Raw genomic sequence first — 21,016 nt, 5'->3', positions numbered from 1 at the left:
GCTGCCATGGGCTTTGCACGCCTCACCTCCTTTAATCCCCCAATAACCCTCTGTGGTTATCATCGCCATTTTGCCAGTGGGGAAACTGAGGCACAGAGAGGTTCCTGACCTTGCCCAAGGTACCCCCGCTGGGGGTGGGGCCAGACTGGAGTGTAGAACTCAGCTGCTGCTCTACCATGGGTCGCTGGGCCCCTGAAGCCCGCGTTCGAGCCTGTGAGCTGAGGCCAGGCCATGCCCTATCAGCCTGGCTACCTTCCAGATCAGTCTGCAAAGCTCAGGCCCTCGTGAAGACAGGAAGATTTCTAGAAGCCCACGACTTTGTGCTCGAAACAGGCATGCTTACAAAATAAACGACTTTGATGGACTGCTGCTAAGCCAGAAGGTATAAGCCATATTCCTTCCTCTAATATAGCTTACCAAACCTCCGTTGAACTGGAATAAAGTAAACTCTGTTTTTCGCATGGCATTGGGCCTTTGCTGAACAGCCCCATCTCCCTCTAATGCTTCTTTGTTTCCTGATGCTACCACCCCCTGCGGGCCGTTCTCTTACTGCAGCTTCAGTACCAAACTCTTCTAGTTCCTTACAGATGCCCGCCAACTGGGCTGGGCAGTTTCTGACCTCCAAACTGATTGATGCTGTTCCATCTGACTACATGCCTTTCCCCTGTTCCCAAGTAATGCAGACTCATTAGCACAAGAGGGTCCTTTCTGCTGAGAAGCCCCCTCTGAACACTCCCAGCTGAATTGGGGGCCCTCCCCATGGCCCCCACGGTCTATACATCCCTCTGGTCCGTGTGGGTCGCACAGTCTCACTTTCTGTTCCAGGCTCTTGTCTGGCTATCTTCCCAAACCCAGCACGTCCCAAGGGATGGCTGCATGTGGCCATCAACCCAGGCCTGCTGAGGTACATGGTGGGAGGGAGTATCATGTCCTGCTTCAGTGTGCCGAGTCTGCAGTCCAGCAGCCATGAGTTCAAACCACAGCTCTTGACATGTTCCTTAGCAAGTGTCTTCACTGCTCTGAGCCTCAGTTTTCTTTTCTGTAAAATGGGAATTAACAGATGTAAAAATCAAAACTGCTATTTTAAGAATTAGTGCCATTCATGGGGCGCCTGGGTGGCTCAGTCGTTAAGCGTCTGCCTTCGGCTCAGGGCATGATCCCGGCGTTCTGGGGTCGAGCCCCACATCAGGCTCCTCCGCTGGGAGCCCGCTTCTTCCTCTCCCACTCCCCTGCTTGTGTTCCCTCTCTCGCTGGCTGTCTCTCTCTGTCAAATAAATAAAAAAATCTAAAAAAAAAAAAAAAAGAAGAAGAAGAATTAGTGCCATTCATCCTTTGTTCATTCATCCAGTACCTATTTTGTGGGGGATCTGCTGGGGTTTGGGGAGTGAGGATCAAATCAGACACATCTCCCCACAGGCATGGAGCCAACATTCTCTGGTGAGGAAACAGAATAGAACGAGATAAAGATCGGGTGGCAGGTGCTGCTGAGTGCTTTCTCAGCGGGGTTTGCGGAAGGGGGTTTGGGAGGCTCCCTGAGCAGAGGCCTGAGGGAGACCAGGGAGAGCTGCGTCAAAGAGGGTTCCAGGAAGGGGTCACAGCCACACAGGACCGAGGCGGGACCACACGGGCACTGTTCCCAGTGCCACAGGGAGGCTGGCATGGCCAGCGAGTGTGCAGAGGAGTCACACAATCAGATGTAGGGTTCAAAAGGACCCCTCTGGTTGCTGTTGGGGAAAGGCCTCGGGGTGCCAAGGGCAGACACTGGGAGCCCAGTGGGGAGGCTGCCCCCACTGTCCAGTCTAGGGGAGCACCGGAGGCTTGAGAAGTTCAGGTGCTGGGCGTCGTGAGGGTAGAGCGGACAGCCTTTCCGGGTGGGCAGGAGGTCAGGGGTGAGAGAAAGATGGGGCCAAGATGATGCCAAGGGTTTGGCCTGAGCTGCTTGGTGGAGAAGGGGCCTTTTGGTGCAGCAGAAGTGCCCCGGCAGAATCCACAGGATTGCCACAGGATATCAGTCCCTCTCCCTCTGCCAGGGCCTCAAGGCCCGGGGAGGAAAGGAAGCCACCATAGTCCTGCCTTCAAGGATCCCCCAGTCTGGGGTGGTGGGGCAAATGTGGGTAAGTAGTGTTGATTTGTATTTTGAGAAGGTTCAGTTGGTCTGTGGGCCTCAAGGTTCAACCCACCATAGGGCCAACAGCCAGAAAGTGGCCGGTGGGCAGGTGCCATTTCAAGCCCTGGCCTGTGCCAGGTGCCCAGCTATGTTCTTTGACCCCATAGTCCCGGCAGCCCCCTCGGGTAGCTTCTGTTCCTACCCCCATTCTACAAACGAGCAACCTGAGGCTCAGAGAAGGGCAGTAGGTCCTCCAAAGTCCCATGGCTCGGACCACGCTGGGATCCTGATCCAGATCTGTCTGACTCCTGGGTGAAGACCTGCCCCCCACCTCGGGGGCAGCCCACGAGACTCCTGAAACTCGCATCTCTCCCCCAGGTCCCGGGCAACTTCCACGTGTCTACACACAGTGCCACGGCCCAGCCACAGAACCCGGACATGACTCATGTCATCCACAAGCTGTCCTTTGGGGACACACTACAGGTGAGCAGGGTACACACAGGTGGCGTGGCTGGGAGTGGGTATACAGGGACTGGGTCACCTGGAGCCTTCTGTCCTCTCTGGGCACAAAGATAACATCTAGACGGGTCACCCCCTCTGAGTCTCTGTCAAACAGCGCTTCTGTATTATTCCTTCGGAGCATGGGCCTGCGGTTTTGACGGTACCAGTGCACTTGGACCCTTGGGTTGAGACCCGGAGCCTGGGGAAAGGGACGCGCTTTTCACGAGCCAGTACTACGTGCTGGCGCTCTCTCCGTGCCAGTGTGGCCTTACAAGGTATGAGGGGGCCGCCACATGTGACAGCTGTGAAGCTGGGCCCAGAGAAGCCACTTGTCTAGGGTTCCCCAGCAGATCTGTCTGATGCCAGGCTCCAGCCTATGCCCCTCTACAGCCCCTTCTGCCTTCTAGCCCAGTGCCCACGCCCACCAAGTAGGGGTACCGTGGTGAAGGAAGCCTCCTGACAGTCCTCGGTGAGGAGGGAGAGGGCCACCTCCAGGAGGCCCAGCCCAGCAGCTTCCTACCCGTGGCAGCTGTGTAAGAACCCAGCACAAACCACCCGCTCTCCACCAGCGGCGGGCAGGGGAGCTAGGATGTTCTCTCTTCTCCACTACTCCCGGTGCTCCTGAAGCTAGATTCTGGAACTGAGGCTCAGAGTAGGGAGGTAACTGCCCCAGCCACAGTGCTGGGATCGGGAGCCCAGGTCCTGCCACCAAGCCTTGCTCGATGAGAATCCTGGTTCCTGGTTGAGATTATTGGAGGGTGGGGTTCCCCCCAGGGATGGTGGTGGTGTGCTCCTGGGGCTCACATAGGCCCACAAGCACAGCGCACACACCACTATGCCTTTTATGCACACACACATGTGCTCAGACTCACGCACACACTCATCAGACACACGCTCAGAGGTACGCCGACACACGCATGCTCACACATATACCCCGAGACCCATCTCTAAACACACACGCCAAGCGCACACACACCCAGACTCTTGCCCAGACACAGCGCACGCACACCACCCAGAGACGCGCACAGCTCGCCCATGTTGGCACATCCCACATACACACTCGTCCCCACGCTGCCCCACTCAGTGCACCTGCCAAGCACCGTTCTTCAGACGCAGGACCTTCTTTCACTCTCTAAGCAGCCCAAGAGGTGGGTACTTTGTTGTCTCCATTTTACAGGTGAGGAAGTTGAGGCACAGGGAAGGGCCGGTCTGTTGCAAGGCCTGAGTTCGAATCAAGAGTCTGGCTTCCGGCGGCGCTGCTGGTCCGGCCTCCCCCGTGCGCCCTCCCGAGGGCACACTGCCCCTCACGCACATGCACTCTCACAGCTCCTCTCCGCTCCACATTGCCTCTGCTTCCTTCCCTGTGGGCACCTTGTGTCCAGCCTGAGGGGCCAGTCATCACCTCTCCAGCCCCTTTGGAGGCCACAGAGATCTTCCTCTTGGAAACAGGGCTTAGGAACAGAGAAGGCCTGGCCGCCCCGGGTGCCGTGAGCCAGACTCCCTGCCTACATGCTTGGTGAAGCACAGCCTGCCCTGCGACCGGGGACCCCCTTCACGCAGGGCTCGCCAGCCACGGGGTCCCCGCTCTCCACTCGGGGTTGTCGTGTGTTGGCTCCCCAGCCTGCCTTTCCGGATCCAAAGCCGGATCCACCACTTACTAGTTGTGTGACCTTAACCGAAGAATTTATTCCCGCTGAGCCTCAGTTATCTCATCTGTACAATGGGGACAGTAAATAGTACCTGCCTCAGAGGACTGTAGTGAAGATAAAATGAATTCCTGCACATAAAGCCCTTAGATCAGTGCCAGGCACAGAGTAAGCGGTCGAGGAAATGAGCCATTACCACTGTCGTTGCTCTCTGCACCCTAACTCTGCACCAGGCCGTGCAAGACCAAGCGGGCTGCCAGCCTTTGAGGGGCTCACGCAGCCATGGAGAAGTCAGAATGCGGGGTAGTGATCACCCCCAGTGGGACGGGGGCTGACAAGTCACAGGCAGAGGTAGGCGGCAGGCCGTCCATATTCTAAGCATTGGGCAGTGCCCTAGCTGCCTGTAGACCCACCAGCTCGGCAAACCCGCCCGCAGCCTTGGGAAAAAAGTCGCTGTGAACTCTGGTGTGCACAGGGGAAAACTGTCCAGGGTCACTCAGTTCTGCACAGCCAGAATTCAAACCCAGTCTTTGTACCACGCCACACTGCTTCCTCGTGGGAGCTGTGGACACCAGAAGCCTGCTCTTTCTTACCTAGAGAGCAACGTTACAGGTGACCCCAGGTTTAATCCTCACAAAGACTCCCTTAAGGGTCCTGGATGGCATATGTTGTTCCTGATGAGGAAACTGGGTCAGAGAGATTCAGTAACTTGCCCAAGGTCACACAGCTTATAAGAAACCAGGTATGTCTGGCCCCAGGTCTTCTATTACTGTGCCTCAGACAGTCTGGATTCATCAGACCCTCTTGAAATTTCTACTCTGTGCCAGGCCCTGGGACTACATGATGGGTAAACGATACCGGGTTCTTGCTTTCAGGAGAAGAGGTAAATAAATAAACGTGATAATATAGGACAAGGAAGGTTAAGGACAAGAGAGGCATAGGATTCTGGGTAGTGATATGGGAGCAGGGACAGGGTTCATCCTAGCCTGGGAAGTCAGGGAGGGCTTCCCAGAGGAGGGTGACCTCACAGGTGGCATGTAAGCCAACCCCTGAAGAGTGAGAAGGATTTGGCCAAGCTGACAGGGCAGTCTCGTGGGCAAGGGGCATCGACACATCTTCCACGGTGTGACACACCCAGCTGGTCATTTTCATATAAAAGACCTTCAAGGTTACTTTTAGAAAAAATGGGTCAGCAGATGTCCACGTCATCAGAATGATGTTCTGTCACAAGGCCTGGGAAGTGAGTGCTCCTCAGAGTTGGAGAGGACGCAGAAGGGGAGTAGGGAGTGGAGCTTTATGGGGGGCGAGGGACCCGTGTTAGATTCAGGCAGGTGGGGCTGCCTGGGGCAGGTTGTGTGAGAGCACCCACCTGCCGTGTGGAAGACGGGCCATGAGGCCAGACTGGTGAGCGAAGGGCTGCAGCCAAGGCCAGGCGAGACAGGGCAGCAGGGAGAAGGGAAGGGGACAGATGGGGGGGGGCAGTCTTATGTTGCTATGTGCCCCTGGCAGAGCGAGACAGTAACAGCCTCTTGTTTGGTCTAATTATGGGCTAAATAGGATTTTCTTTAAATGAAAAAAATCTACCCATCCATCATCCACATGACAAATATTTATTGAGCACCTGCTACGGACATTATGTGCCTTATGCACGTTGCCGAGGACAAGCATGGTCCCTGCCCGTGTGGAACTTACAGTCCGGAGGGGAAAACAGACGTTACTCAAATGATCGTACAAATGAATGTGAGGTAAAACCATGACACGTGACTATGGGAGGGAACATCCTAGGTCTCGTCTCCGTAGCCACCATCCTCTTGGGTTCAGATTGTCATTCCCTAGGGCAGCAGGGGACAAACTTTCCTTTTCTTTGGGTTTGTTAAGAGTGTGCAGCTCTGTTACATGATCAGTAAATATCAGCCACCTGAGACCAGGATCAAGGATCAGGTGACCCAGCTGCTTCCCACTGTTCCGGCCCTCTCTGCAGGAGCCTTGTCCCCACCTACCTCACCCCCTTCCCCTGCCACACGGGCCTCTGTTTATTCCTCAGTCTCCCGGCTCATGCTTCAGAGATGCTGCTTGCCTGATTAACTTCCCACTTTCCTGCAGATCATAGCGTGTCACTTCTTCCAGGAAGCCCTCCAGGGTGACTAACTTGGCAGCCCCTGTTAACCATGCCCATGGTGGCATGCCCCATGGACCAGGCATGCATTGCCCTGCTTTCGATTTTCCTGTAGCTGACATGGTTTCCCCTCATCCTCAGAGAAGAGGTAGGATGTGGCCTTCAGCCCCACTCGACATCAGGCCCTGCCAGGGGCACACAGTGGGGCCAGCTGCCGTGAGGAGAGGGCTCTTCACAGCTGCTGTATGTTCTCTGCGGCAGATAGAGTGGGAGACCAGCAGCCCTGGGTGCTCAGAAGGCTGTAGGGGATCTCAGGAGGCGTGTCCTGGGACCCAGACCCACTTCTACTTGTATTTCCAAAGTGCCTTAGTGGAAAGAGCTCCGGCTTGAGGTCAGATACCTGAATTTGGAGTGTGGCTCAGCCATATATCAGCTGTCTGACACTGGACAAGCTTCAGCATTTCTCCAAGCCTTGGTCTACTCTTCTGTAAAATGGGCTCAACAGTACATCATTAGGGGCACTAAACGAGATGACTAGAAGTACTCAGGATGGAGTGGTCTATTACAGGGGCCCAAGATGGGAAGCAAGCTAATGCCCACCATGTGCCGGGCCCGGGCTGTGTTTGTTTCTTGCTCCCTACAACTTCTCTGTGAGATAGACCACGCTGGGTAAGGTCCCTACACCAGGTCGCACCTGACCATCCCCTCTCGGCCAGGCCCAGGCCCGGAGGACGTGGCATCCTGGGGTCAGTCCGCTCACTGTGCTTCTCCGCAGGTCCAGAATGTTCACGGAGCTTTCAACGCTCTCGGGGGAGCAGACAGACTCACCTCCAACCGTATGTATCCCGTATCCCAACTGGAGCAGGGAAAGGGGGAGAAGAAGGGAACGTGTATCAAGCACTCACTGTCAGCCGAGCCGTGAATGCTCCGTTCCCATAGCTGGCTTGTGGGGAGGGTGGAATTAGCCCTATCTGACAGGCAAGGGGAGAAAAGTGCCTTGTCCCCACCCTCCCTGGGGAAAGGATGTGACAGCCCCAGGCACATCATAGGAGCTCAGTGAGTGCCAGCTATTATCATCATTAGCGTTATCATTACTGTCGCACAATTGTTTTTACTTGAGATAATCACCCAAGATCCCACAGCGAGCCATGGCAGAGCCCAAATTCATCCTGGTTCCAGTGGCACTGTGAGAACAGGGCTGAGGGTGGCCCAGTCAGGTCTGACCCCACACTCTCCTCTTGCTGGAGCCCCTCCCACCCATAAATGCCCCCTTTCCTGAGCCCTCCACCCACTCAGCTCTCTGGCATCTTGGCCCCAACTAAAGAGGGCTCCGTGTCTTTACACACTGACACACCTCTGCACACACCTATCTGTTGGCTGATCTAATGAATTTTTGCACACCTTATATGCACGTGTGCACACACATGGGGCCTTGGATGTATGCACAGAATGGGTCCGGGAGACCTGTCTGCTTAAATGGAGTCACCCCCTGGATCCTGCAGGACAGATGACCTTGACTTTCCTTATTTCCTCACCTGAGCTCACCTTTTTTATCCGTAAGGCTTTTCTCATTGTTTCTTAAAATACATTCTGCTCCCTGATGGTCAGAAATTCAAGCAAAAGAAAACATCTCTCCATGACCGATCCCCCACTCACAACAAAGCACACTTTTCATTTCTCTGTGTCCCTGTGAACCCTCGTCCATCCGCAGAAGTCATCATCTCAAAGCCAGTAGATGGCGGTTTACCCTCTGATTTTTGTGCTTGACATTTTTAGGAGACCGCGGTTTTTGTAGGTGTTTGCAGTGGTGAGGAGGCACGGCTGCCCCTCTCGCAGCTCTGCCATGCTTTATTAAGCCGTTGTCTTCTCGTGGAAGACGTTCCTTGTTTTTTCCCATCACGGCAATGCTTGTGATATTTATGATATTTGCATTACATTGTCCGGTTGCTTTCCCGCTGGGTGCGGGCCGTCCTTGCCTCCTCCGGCAGCTAGCGACACGCAGCGGCGTCTCCTTGCCTTCAGGCCGATGTCTGATTCTAACAGAGGGAGGTGATCCTTCCCATGTTGGTGTCCTTGGTATAGTTCTGTGGGGGGGCAGCACATTGCCCCCAAGGTGGTGGTCTACACGCGCTCGCAGTTAGCACGGACCCCTCAGAGATGGACATAGAGCTGAGCTCGGAAGGACCCAGACTGTGGCAACTGGTAGAGGGTTTGGGCAGAAAACCCTGGCTGCTCTAGGGCTAGTGACGAGAGCCATCTCAGGCTGGCTTCCGTGGGAAGAAAATGCGTGAGACCAGACAATGGCAGCCAAGGGTAGGGCTGGCTTTCATTCCCTCAGCTCTTCAGCTTGGCCTCCCTGCTGGGCCTTTTTGCCTTTGCTGCCCCCTCTGCTCCCAGACCTTCCCATTGAGGGCTGCTTCTCATTACGTAGGTCTCAGCTCAAATGCCACCACCTCCGAGGGGCCCTCCCTGACCACCTTATCTAAAGGAACTCCCACTTCTAGTAACGGATTTTTCTTCCAGCACACACCACTCTCTTTGAAGATATAGAGGAGTGATTGTGGATGTTTTAGCCATGATGATGAGGACATTGTGGTTGTTGTGTTTTGTTTTGTTTTTTTATCTTTTATAGAGACATAACTAAAATATTTGTGGATGAATTGATGTGATGTCTGGGATTTGCTTCCAGATAAAATGGGGTAGGGTGAACGATGAGGCAAAATTGACTGTGTGTTGTTAATTGTTGAAATTGAGGAATGGGATACTGGTGTGTGAGGGGGTTCATTGTAGGATTCTCCATTTTTTATGTGTTTGAATTTTTCCATAGTAAGATGTTGGGAGGGAGGGAGGCTGTGAGCTCAAAGTGTATGTGGGCCTGCCTGGTTCAGGTCGGATCCAGCAGCCCCGAGGAGGGGTCCGCTGACAAGCCATCCATGTGGGTGGAATTAGGTGCGGTATCTCTAGTGGGCATTTGGCAAATTGTATTAAAGGCCTTAAAAATGGTCATTGCCTTTGAGTCATCATTTCTACTCATAGGAAAGTAAGCTAAGGAAATAATTAAGAGAGTGTGCAAAGATGTAGGAAAATCATGTTCATTAGGTCATTGTTTATAACAGTGAAAATGAGGAACAGCGTCAGTGTCTAGCCACGGGGGGTGGGTTGAGTACGTTTATGGGGCTATGCTGTGGGATACGTGCAGATGGGTCAGAACCTCGCCGGCATGCAGGCAACAGACATTTACTGAGCACCTACTACGTGCCAGCACTGTGCTCGGGGTTACTACAGCAAATAAAACAGTGGAGCTTCTTGCTTTCTGTGTCTGGGACCTCAAATGGTATCTGCGGTGTTTGGTTCTTAGAAAACAGTACAGTATGATGCCGTTTTAGGAAAACGTAAATATAAGTCTAGCGGTTTATACAGAAGAACGTGAATCCATGGTTTTCTGTGGATGGTAGATTTGTGGGTGGTTTTTATTTTTTTCTCTTTATGATCATCTGTATTTTGTACAAATTTTAACAGGCCTATTACGGGTGTGACTTTCATTAGGCTTTCAGCCTTTCGTTCCCTCAAGTTTTTAACCTAGGCCGATGGGCATTTGGGGCACGGTATCCCAAGTGTGATCTTTGGGCTGCAGGTTTAAAATGCAGATTCTGAGCCCCACTCCGGAACTATTGAGGAGGGATGAGGCCCAGGTGTCTGCCTTTTAAATCCTGGGTGCCTCTCCTGCTCCTGACACCTGTGGACCACTGTGGGCCTGAGCAGAGGGGTGTTGCGGTCATCGTGGGCTTCTCCCTGACGCTGCAGGGCTTTTCTGAGGTTTTCAGAGGAACCAGGTCTCAAGGCAGTTCAGGAAGCACTGCCCTTTCCTTACCAAGACGCAGTATAAGCAGGAAGAGGCCATAAATGCCGTGTGCACCCCTAACCTCTTACAGCGGGCAAGTCCAAGGACTCAGAACTGATTGAGCCGGTAGACCAGGATTAGAACACAGAAGATCAAAGTTCTGTGTGGTTTTAGCTCCTGACCGGACATTGTAGAAGGCAACGACCGAGGGGCCCTTGAGCTTCTCTTAGCGTCCCACGAGCATGATCCAAGGGAATTCTTACCTTTCCTGGGTGCTGGGTGGCAGCTGTGGGCCGGCCATCCTTCCATCTGCTCGTTCATTCAGCAAGCACTCGCTACTTTCAACCCCGGGCCAGGCCCTGTGCAGGGCTCTGGGACAAGAGATGAGGAAGGCTTTGTCCCTGCCCCCTGCAGCCTCCCCCCATCCAGCAGTGGTGGGTAAGAGTTACAGTGCAATATGACGGGGCCAGGTGGAGAGAAAATTGATTTCCCATTAATTGAAAATGAGGAAAGAAATGAATCAGTTCTTTATAAATGCAGTTTCTCTGGTTCATGGGCTCTTTTTTTTTTAATAAAAAAAAAATTTTTTTTAAGTGAGTTCTACACCCAACGTGGGGCTCGAACTTAGAACCCTGAGATCAAGAGTCGCGTGTTCTAACGATTGAGCCAGTCAGGCACCCCATCATGGGCTCTTTCTTTTTAAAACTGAAACCCAGCTTGTTTCAAAAGCAACAATATTCATACAGGACCGAGGGTGCACCATGAAATGTGATCTTTATCAAATCCTGCCTTCTTCCCCAGAGGCTAAAACTGCTAATAGTTTCTTGGGTATCTTTCCAGAAAATTCTATATATTCATGCCTATAGAGTGAGTCTTCCTGCCCCCAGTACATGGAAACATGTTATTCATTCCGTCCTGTAACTTGGTTCTTTTCACTTAACAATATCTTTTGGACAGTGGCTTCTCCCAGTACCCACTCTTCAATGTTTGCCCTATTGGTGGACATTGGGTCATTTCCAGAATTTTAATATCATATGCAAGCAGGAATAAAGATCCTGATAGACGGAGTCTCTCTATTCCTGGTGTCCAAAGGGAGAAAAGGAAGAGGAGTTGTTTGGTGATGAAAATTTGAAAACAGCCCCCCAACAATGCTGAGCAGGTTTAGGATTGAAATGACACAAAGTTGCCAGCTGGGCAGTGCCTGTCCCCCTGCTTCATCCTTCTGTGTCCTTCCTGCAGCTCTCGCCTCCCACGACTACATCTTGAAGATCGTGCCCACGGTGTACGAGGACAAGAGCGGCAAGCAGCGGTATTCTTACCAGTACACCGTGGCCAACAAGGTACGTGGTCTATGGGCCCAGCTGTGTGCAATTGCGCCCTCTGCTGGCTGTAAGCAGAAGTGACAAGTATCCGAGTGGGATTTCCACTGGTTCCCTTCAGGGGGCCTGTTCTCCGGGGCTGCTCTGGCCCTGTCTGTCCCTGGATAAAGATGAGAGGCCAGGCTCAGAATCAAGGGGAGGAAATCTAAGCAGGAGATGGGGTGTGATCTGTTGAGAAAGAGCCTTGCATCTGGCCCCAGTCCTTCAGACTCAGGACACTGATTGGTCAACACACAACAGATGTTCTGGCTCCTGGGATACAAGCACTTTATCCAAAATCACCAGATGGCCAGTGGTTAACAGGAATGTCCTAGGACCCCAATACTCAAAGTCATGGAGAAGCAGGTAGGCCTTTATGGGAAGCAGAACTCGGTCAGAGCCCGTGGAATGGGATGACTGACAGTCGTTTCAAGCTGAGACAGCCTCTAGCTTCCCAGGAGATGACCCTGCCAGTGGACGTGAATGCTTGAAACATGTTAGTTGAGGCACTCCCAGTGGATCCCTTTATCACCAGGACTGTCCTTTTCCTCCTGTTCTAGGGCTGCCCAAACCCCTTACGGGTGATACATTGTATGGCACAGTCGATCATTAGAATAGAATAGTAGGTACCATTTATTGAGCTCTTACTATGGGTTGGATATTATGCTAAGCTCTCTATCGCTACCATATTTTTGAGTCATGACAGCTCTGACTGGGACTGTCATTGTCCCCATTTTACAGATTTGGGGACAATGACACTGTCTTGGCACTGAGAGGTGGTCATAGAGCTACAAAGTGGCCAAGTGGGGGGTTGGAACCGGTTCCTCTCTGCCTCCAGAGCCTGGCCTCTTGCTCACATCACGCACAGCCTGAACAGGGGCCGTTGAGTCTGTCGGGCTGGGAGCTGCTCTCTCCCAGATGACTTGGGGTCCTCTGTCTGGATCTACCGTGCTGACTGACGCTCCAGTGTGACTTTCCAAAGGGAGTCTGTTTCTTTCACCCACTGTCTCTTGAAGGGCATCTCATTGTATCTGGCAGGTGCTGACAGCATCTAAGGGCTGGGGTATGGATGCAGTCTGAGCAGAAAAGGTGGGGCTGGAGCCGACTGCTGGTGCAGACCCGGCTCAGTCACTTGCTAGCTGTGTGGCCTGGGACAAGTCGCATAACCACTCTGTGCCTCCGTTTACTCATTTGTAAAAGGGATGGTGCCCACCTCATAAGATTGCTATCAAATGAGGCAATGTTTTAAAAACCGCTTTGTCCACAAAGGAGACTTTGGGTAAATGGTACCTACTGCTGCTGTTTTCCATTATTCTCTATTCCTCCGCTCTGGGCCTTGACCCAGACAGTCACCCTGCCCCATCCGCTCTCCCTGGAGAAAGCTGATCTTGTTTTGCCCAAGGCTCCTTCCCCTGAGGCTTTGGCAAAGACCCAGCAACCAGAACAGCTTGCTCAGCTCTCTCTGTGGCCTTGGCCGCAGCCTGCCCTGGGAAAAAGTGGGCCGTGCCTGTTAGAGCCGGCCGCAGTCCATCAGGGCGGGTAGGTCTTGGGTCATCCCTGGAGGAGCCTTAGAGCGTGGGTCCTAGCATTTGGGACTGGGGGCTCCCCCTGTGGTTTATTCTGGTCTGCAGTTATTGCGGATGAATGAGAACAGCCCAGAAGTTTCCAGCCAATGCCCAGACCAGAGAGGACACACGTTAATTCAGCTCATTAGCACCCTTTTAATCGCACCCAGCCAGGTGCCTCTCAGGAAGCCTCGTGGGGGGTCCCTCTGTCTTCCTAGTTCTGTGTGTTCCTTCTCTGAAGATGCCCACTCCCCACGTGGCCTTTATACTCCTCTCTTTTACAGCCCCCCCCCACACACCGCTCAGGATGTCATGTGTGGCGTAGAATGCCCCCTCCTCGCTAACCCTTCCAGATGGCCTGGGGCGAGTTGGTCATCCATCGCCAGCCCCCCCCCCAGCACTCCAGGCTTCTGTGGCACGGCGTGGACAACGTGGCGGTGTTGTGGATAGCCTTCTCCATCTGCTCCTTCTCCAGATTGTCAACCCCCCCTCTGGGGATGGGGGAGAGCTTCCTCCCCTCAGGGTCCCCAGCAGCCAGCACGCACACACGACAGGTGCTCAGTAAACAATCAATGAGTAGATGAATGGGTTTTGCATGGCTGGGAGTTAGAGGGGGAAATAGGCCTTTCCTCCGCTGGAGCCCAGAACATACCTGTCCTTTCACATCTCTGCTCTCAGATTCTGGTGCTGCTTCCAGGTCATATGGTCAATTTTCAAGCAGCCAAAAGGGTTGAAAATGTGCCCCCGGCAATGCTGCCCATCCAGATGCTGACAGCAGGGCCTCCAGAGGAAAGGGTGAGAGGAACTGGGGGAGTCTGGCTCCAGGCAAGAGAGAAGAAGGCCCCTTCCTGTGGGGTTGCCAGAGGACCCTCCACCCCCCACCCACCATGAGGCATGGTCTGTATGTCTGGTTCTCACATCCCCCTTCTCTCCTCCTCCACCGCAGGAGTACGTAGCCTATAGCCATACGGGCCGCATCATCCCCGCCATCTGGTTCCGCTATGACCTTAGCCCCATCACGGTCAAGTACACGGAGAGACGGCAACCTCTGTACAGGTTCATCACCACGGTGAGTCGGTGGGGCACCTGCCATGTGCCCCTTCTGGCACGCCTGCTGGTTCTCGAAGTAACGGGAGGCAGCCCGCAGGGCTGGGATCTCAGGCTGTACACAGGAGGTTGTGATCCCTCAGATGGTAAGAAATGTTATCAGAATCATGTCAATACCAATGGCGTGTCATCAAGAAAATATTTTCCAAAGGGGAATGTCACTAAATGAATTTAATTTGTTAAGCAGATTTTTATATGGCTCAGTGAAATATTTGTGATTCTCTCCAGTGTTTTATTTTATGGGTTTATTAGCAGGGTTTATCCTTTTACAGTGAAGATATAACTCATTTTTTCCCCGTGTCTGTTTTCCAATTATAGCTGCTGGTGCTGTCAAGTTTCTTCTTTCTTTCCTGCCTGCTTGTTCTCTCTTCTTTTTTTCTTTGATTTTTTTTATTTTTCCTTTTTTTTTTTTTGCCATTGTCTCCATCAAGTCTGATTTTCTTTGGGGCAGCTGCAAGCTGATGTCATTTTTCTTTGATGCTGAGTATTTCTTTTTTTTTTTTTTTTTTTTTTTTACACAAGCAGGGGAGTGGGAGAGGAAGAAGCAGGCTCCTAGCAGAGGAGCCTGATGTGGGGCTCGAACCCAGAACGCTGGGACCACGCCCTGAGCCGAAGGCAGACGCTTAACCGCTGTGCCACCCAGGCGCCCCTGATGCTGAGTATTTCTATCAAGGATGTTATTTCCTGGCCTCCCGTTCAAAGTGTCCTTGGGGGCAGAACAGCGGTCTCACGGCACCCTGTTTCAGCCAGGAGGCCCGAGATGTTTTATAAGCCCGAGTCAGCTGAGGTGGAAGAGATGGGGTGAGTATCCTCACCTCACAGATTTGGAAACTGAGGCCTGAAGGTCCTTATGCTTTTGTACGTCTTCATACTTTTAATAATGATTCAAGATCAAGGGTGTAGTCCTGGATCTTTCATTCCTGGCTCTCACTAGATTTGTATTAGTCAGGACTCTGTTACAGGAAAGACAGAAGCCCACATCCGGCTGGCTTGATGTAATTAAGCCTCAGGCATGGCTAGATCCAGGCACAAATGTTGTCCGGAATAGGCCTTTTTTTTTTTTAGTCCTGTTTTCCTCTATACTGGCTTCATTGTCAGAAAGAATTTACAAATAGAAAGTGTCTCTTTCTCAGTAATTTGACCTGAGTCCTGGATATGACAGTACTGTCCTGGCCTCACGCAGCTCCCCTTCCAACCTTGGGGCCTAAGGAATGAAAGGAGTACCCCAGTTGGCCAGCCCCAGCCAGATCACAAGAACAAAGACTGTGAGGGGCTGGGGTTCCCCAAGAGAAAAATCAGGGGTCAGTTAGTAGAAAACAGAGGGGTGGATATTAAGAGGCAAAAAGTTCAGATGTCCGCAACAACGTCTCCATCTTACGATCCACTACGTAGCAATAACAGGCCCTAGTCTCTCTGCCTCCCAGGCCCCATGAGGCTCAAAGGACATCATCAAAGGGAAGCCCTTTGCCTGATAGAAAGCCACGTGGGTGCAAAGGGTGTCGGAGCCCTAGTGCTTATTTGAGCCTCACAACGGACTTTATGCTGCTTTCTGACTCCATATACAAATTTGAAATTTCTAGTCAACAGAGGGCACCTACCATAAAGCTAAGACACCCGACACAGATTGGGAAAAGGTACACACATACAAGAAAGGAATAATCCTCAGAATTTATATAGAGAGGCTTCCTATAAGCCAGTAAGAAAAAGTTAAGCAACCAAAAAGAAAAAAGGGTGAGGACTTGACCATTCACGGAGGAGACCATACTGGCCGTGAAAAGATGCCCCGAGTTCCCTAGAGATTGGAGGAATTTGATTCAAAATATAAGACCCAGTTTGGTCCTATCAGAATGGCAGAAATTACAGACCCGCCACAATAGAGATCGGGAGATGCCCAGCAAGGGGTCCTGCGTCCACTGTCTGGTACACAGGGAGATTGGGTCAGCCACTGGGGGTGATGCACAAATCCTTTGACCCAAAAGCCAGGGGACTGGTGAGCAAGTGATTTTACCTAAGGCCCTACAGGGTAGCACCCCAAATGTTTTGGGGTTTTTTTGTTTTTTGTTTGTTTGCTTGTTTTTTACCCCAGTGCTCCCACTGCATACCCAGAGTAAGGAACTAAGACACAAGTAGGTGTGTTTGTGAAGGTGTGGTGTGCTTCTCAGAGGCCCTGGGGTCTTCGGCACTGGCAGTGGCAGTGGCAGAGAAATCCCTGGCAAAAGTTTAGCGAATAAATGAACTTGCTTCATTTCTCAGCCGCTTGGTAAACTTCTGCTAGAATTTGCCACATGCCAGGCCCTGTGCGGGGCAACAGAGAGAGCCGGCTTTGACTTTATCCTTGTCCTTAAACCGCTCCCAGCTGGTGGGGAAGGGGTGTGAGCATGCAGAGAACTGACGTCCGGTCCAGTGAGGGCTCCGCTGGAGCTGTGCAGTGGGCACTGTGGTAGCAACGACTCCCTTTTGTTTGGAAAATTTGAAGAAGGAAACCCAGAGGTGGCTCTTGAAGGATGTAGAGACATTTTCTAGACTGGTGAGTGAAGCAGAGAGGGCCTTAGCCCTGGGGAGAGTACGTGCAGAGGTGCCCAACGGTAGCATGTTTTGTGAAGGCCCCATGGCCCCTTTCGATGGGGGTGGACTTCTGAGAGCCGGAGGTCCCAAGAAGTCACAGGGGCAGAGCCTGTCCTTCGTAACCCAGAGGCCAGATGCTCCGTGACTGCCATTTCCTTCTCCTCCTGCCTTTGGCCCTCAGCCTCGCCTCCATCTCTGCCCCGTCCACCTCCCCCCGAGCGTGGACCAGGCTGAGGGAACCTCCTGACATCACGAGCCTGGTGGTTTTTCTGAAGGCCCTGTGCCACCCTCATGGTTGCCACGGCAACCGTGGGGGTCAGCCCCAAGCGAGCCAACCGGCTGTCCCTGGCAGATGGCGTCATTGTGGAGCTCCAAAGGCCCTTGTCACGAGGCAGCAGATGTGGGGATGACGTGCACACGCAGACACACGGCACAAAGAGCCCCGGGAGCCCGGGCAGGTCGGGGTGGGGCCGGGGTGGAAGTGGAGGCACCTGCTGCGACTTCTCTTTCTCTCTTTTTAAAATCAAACACTTGTGTGCAAAGCCCCCAAGCCCCAAGTGGGGGCCTCTGCAAATAGCTCCTCACAGGGGCTGCTTAAGAGAGGGCTTAGGCCGGAGGCCAGGATGTCGTCATGTGGCGGCTGCGGGGCTGCGGAGGCAGCTGTGGGTGGGCTGGAATGAGGTGGGGTGCAGCTCAAGGAGGTGTGGGTGTGGAGGGGACGGCGGGTGGGGCCTCCCTGACGCGTTTGTACCTATCAAGTACCTGGCTTATTCGAGGTTGCCCCTCTAGGGTCTCATGGTCTGCAAAGGACCTGGACCTCCCGAGTCTGAATGGAGGAGGATCCCTCCTCCGGGAAGTCTCCATCGGGCTGCACGGGACTTCTGCCTCTGGGCACCCAGGGCACGTTGCTCAGACTTCCGCTCTGTGCTATTCCAGAAAATTCCGCCACTAAAGGAATAAACAGATGGTGTTTAACGACATGCAAGTGATCCCCTTCAAAGTGCCCCCTCCCACACACGCACATTTGTCCCCCGCCCCTGCCACTTGCTGGAGCCCCTTTTTTGGGATTGCCTTCAAGTGGGTTGTGGTGACAGATTGGATGACTTCAGAAGTGTCACATCACTCTCCTTGTGTATTTCATTTTATTAGGGAGGAACAGCCAGAAGTCAGAAAGTACCACATTGGGCCGGTTTGGCTGTGACAGTTTTTGCCCCCCAAGAAGTACCAGCTGGTAATGGCATGCTCCCGTTGGGCAGCAGGGTGGCTGAATTAGACACCGTGCCTGCCCTCCAGGTGCTTCTTGCCGGTGAAATAGTGCCCCAGACTTCAGGTTGCACTTTATGATTGCCAGGCCTACTTACGATAAGCTCCAGGTCTGATGTCCCTGTGTGTCCCCAGCATCCAGCACAGGGCCTATCCTGGATGCAGGTACTCAAATATGTACAAGACACAGCTGCTCGAAGTGATCGTATAGGTACGCTGATTAAGCATCTACTGTGTACCAAGTAATCTTATAATTACCTCCTTTAACTTTCCCAGGAACCCTCCAAGGTAGATGATATCATTCCTGTTTTATGTATGAATTAACTGAGGCCCAGAGAGGTAAAGAAACTCATCCAAGGTCACACAGCCAGTAAATGGCGAGGCTGGGACTTGACTCCAGAGCCTGCTTCTGTCACATCCTCACCCCACCTTCACCCCTCCACCACTTATCTTGGGAGCCTCCATCCTCCAAAACAAGGGCTCTCAAAGATGTCCCAGCAACCGAGTCCCCAGAAACCATGGAGCCCTTAGTAGGACAACAGGGTGACCTGATAACAGTGACTCCCTGCTGGAAATCGGGAAGAAATGTCACAGCAGGAAACAAGGTGACATTGTGAGCATGAGTGATAAAGTCACCGTCACACATATACAAACCATAAAAAAACAAAACAACAACAAAAGACCAGCCCACATCAGCGGTCCAAAACTGGTTGGCTGGTCGTTTGCAAATTTTCCTGCCAGATCTGATTACCTTTCACTCTTCTATTTGGGTACCTGCAAGGATTTGCCATAGACAAAAGGCATCAGGTACTTGGGTGGGGAGTGGGGTGTGGGGGAGAGTGTAAAAACAATTGAGAAGAGACAAACTGAAAACTGGGGAGGTTTTGCCCAGGAAGGCAGTATGAGTAGGGAAGAGACCAGCTTTGTAGCTGGACCCGGATCTCGCCTACTCAGACTTCCCTTGGTGTGTCTCTCCCTCCTGGACCAGGAGCTCCAGGAAGACAGGGCAGGGCCTTAGTCAGCTCTGGTCTCCAGGCCTGGGGCAGCCGAGGAAGGTGATAAGTAGGCGTCAGATACTGAGCAGACGGATGGAGGGGTCTGCGCCTCGGCCCACCCCTCTACCACGGCAGTTTCTATTAGGTGAGCCGTAACATAGAGCCCACATTAGCAGCTCAGTACTCAGGGCCGGACATGTGTAAAAGACTTTGGTTCCGATCTTTACTGACCTTTGAGCATAGCTAGATCTTCTAGAACATTGTGTACCAGGGACAGATTGCTTAACTGGGTCTGCACACAGATCTCTCGGTGGCCATGGAAGCTGCTGGTGCTTGCCGTTCGAAGGCAGATTCTGAGACATGTAAGGAATATTGGAATAGAGCGAGCTCCCTTTTACAAACTCATTTTTTTTTTTAAAGATTTTATTTATTTATTCGACAGAGATAGAGACAGCCAGCGAGAGAGGGAACACAAGCAGGGGGAGTGGGAGAGGAAGAAGCAGGCTCATAGTGGAAGAGCCTGATGTGGGGCTCGATCCCATAACGCCGGGATCACGCCCTGAGCCGAAGGCAGACGCTTAACCACTGTGCCACCCAGGCGCCCCTAAACTCACTTATTTTGACAGCCACCCGAGCTTCTTCCTAAACTTTGTTGATGGGGTCCCCTTCAGGACATTCGATATGTAAAACCTAACAGAATTGAGAAAATAAATACAGAGAAGCCATCCATGCATGATACAGGGACTGGAGGAAGCCTCAGGTTGGGGGTGAAGCAGGGGTTCTAACAGAAAAAAGCAGGCCCTTTGCAGCCTTCCAGACCTGGATTCTCCTCACCCTCGCCTATTTGGTAGCTGTGTGACCTTGAACAAGCCAGTCCCTCTCTGAGCCTCTGCTTCCCCATCTGTGAAATGGGGGTCGCTCCATTTCCCTAGTACTTGTGCAGATCGAATGAGAAAGCAGAAGAAATTGCCAGCTCACGCCTGACACATAGTAGGTGCTTCACTGAGGTGGGTTTTGGGGGAGGGGAGCAGGTATCTTGCAACTGCAGCTATCGTAAGAGTGGTGGGGAGAGGACTCTGTTCTCCCCCAGGCTCCTGTCCCAGAGGGTGGGAGTGGGGGGTCCGGCAGGCGTGACGCCCCTGGATGGAGACCACCACACCCTCTCCTGCCCCACATTTCCAGGGCCCAGTCATCATCAGCGTCCCTTCCACAACAGCCCCCACCCCTGCAAAGCCGCAGCCTCGGTGTTCTCATCCGCGGCTCCAGTCTGTCTGCCGCCACCGGCCTCTGATGGGACTCCGATTCATTATTTATTTCCTCATACTGTGCCTTTTCCATAAGCTTTTCGAGCATTGCTGCCTGGACGAGGACAGTGAATGAACAGTTCCCAGGCACTTGTGGCATAGCAGGCGGCCAGACAGAGGTCATCTTGGTCCTCACGGGGGGGCCCCATTGTACAGATGAGAGAAACTGAGGCTCAGAGGGGTGACCTGGCTTTCCTGGCCACAGTGGCTGGGCTGGGATCTGCCCGCAGGAATGTTTACTCCAGAGCCCAGTCTCCACCCCCACCCCAGGGTCGGTGTGTGTGTGTGTGTCGTGCTTCTCCACTGCCCACTGTGAAAAGTAGATGGGGGGAGGGGCAACAGATTGGGAAAACATCAGTGTCAGTGGAACAACGGACAGATTCAGCTCTCCAGCCAGTGCGGTTGGAACACGTCCTTTCCATATTATAAGGAATTAAGAGCCGTAATTAAACTGTAAGGGAAACACACACACACACACACCTTTTCAAGGTAGACAAGCTGACTTCATTCTAGCCATAGTGGGAGGTTGGGAAGCTGGTAGAACCACAGAAAGTCTCTGCTAAAGAACAAAGGGGCATTATTGATGACTTCTGATGAAAGTAAAGTAATGCACTCCTCTCAGACTCACCGGGGCCTGGGTATCGAATA

The 21,016-nt window shown here is 52.7% G+C and overlaps 1 protein-coding gene across 4 annotated transcripts in view; it reads left to right on the top strand.

Moving 5' to 3' along the window:
* The window catches only part of ERGIC1 (endoplasmic reticulum-golgi intermediate compartment 1), a 102,391-nt gene that overhangs the window by 75,289 nt on the left and 6,086 nt on the right, over positions 1-21,016 (top strand). For all 4 annotated transcript variants that reach the window (XM_040630286.1, XM_008692373.2, XM_008692376.2 and 1 more), the window contains exons 6-9: positions 2,486-2,590; positions 7,146-7,206; positions 11,451-11,551; positions 14,081-14,203. In XM_040630286.1, coding sequence (XP_040486220.1) covers positions 2,486-2,590; positions 7,146-7,206; positions 11,451-11,551; positions 14,081-14,203 — 390 coding nt within the window. The remainder of the gene's footprint in view (positions 1-2,485; positions 2,591-7,145; positions 7,207-11,450; positions 11,552-14,080; positions 14,204-21,016) is intronic.

This window comes from Ursus maritimus, unplaced genomic scaffold, assembly GCF_017311325.1.
Source record: "Ursus maritimus isolate PB19 unplaced genomic scaffold, ASM1731132v1 scaffold_15, whole genome shotgun sequence".
In the NCBI taxonomy this organism is placed as follows: Eukaryota; Metazoa; Chordata; class Mammalia; order Carnivora; family Ursidae; genus Ursus; species Ursus maritimus.
Note: the sequence above shows the minus strand (reverse complement) of the source record. Positions and strands in the feature narration are given on the sequence as shown.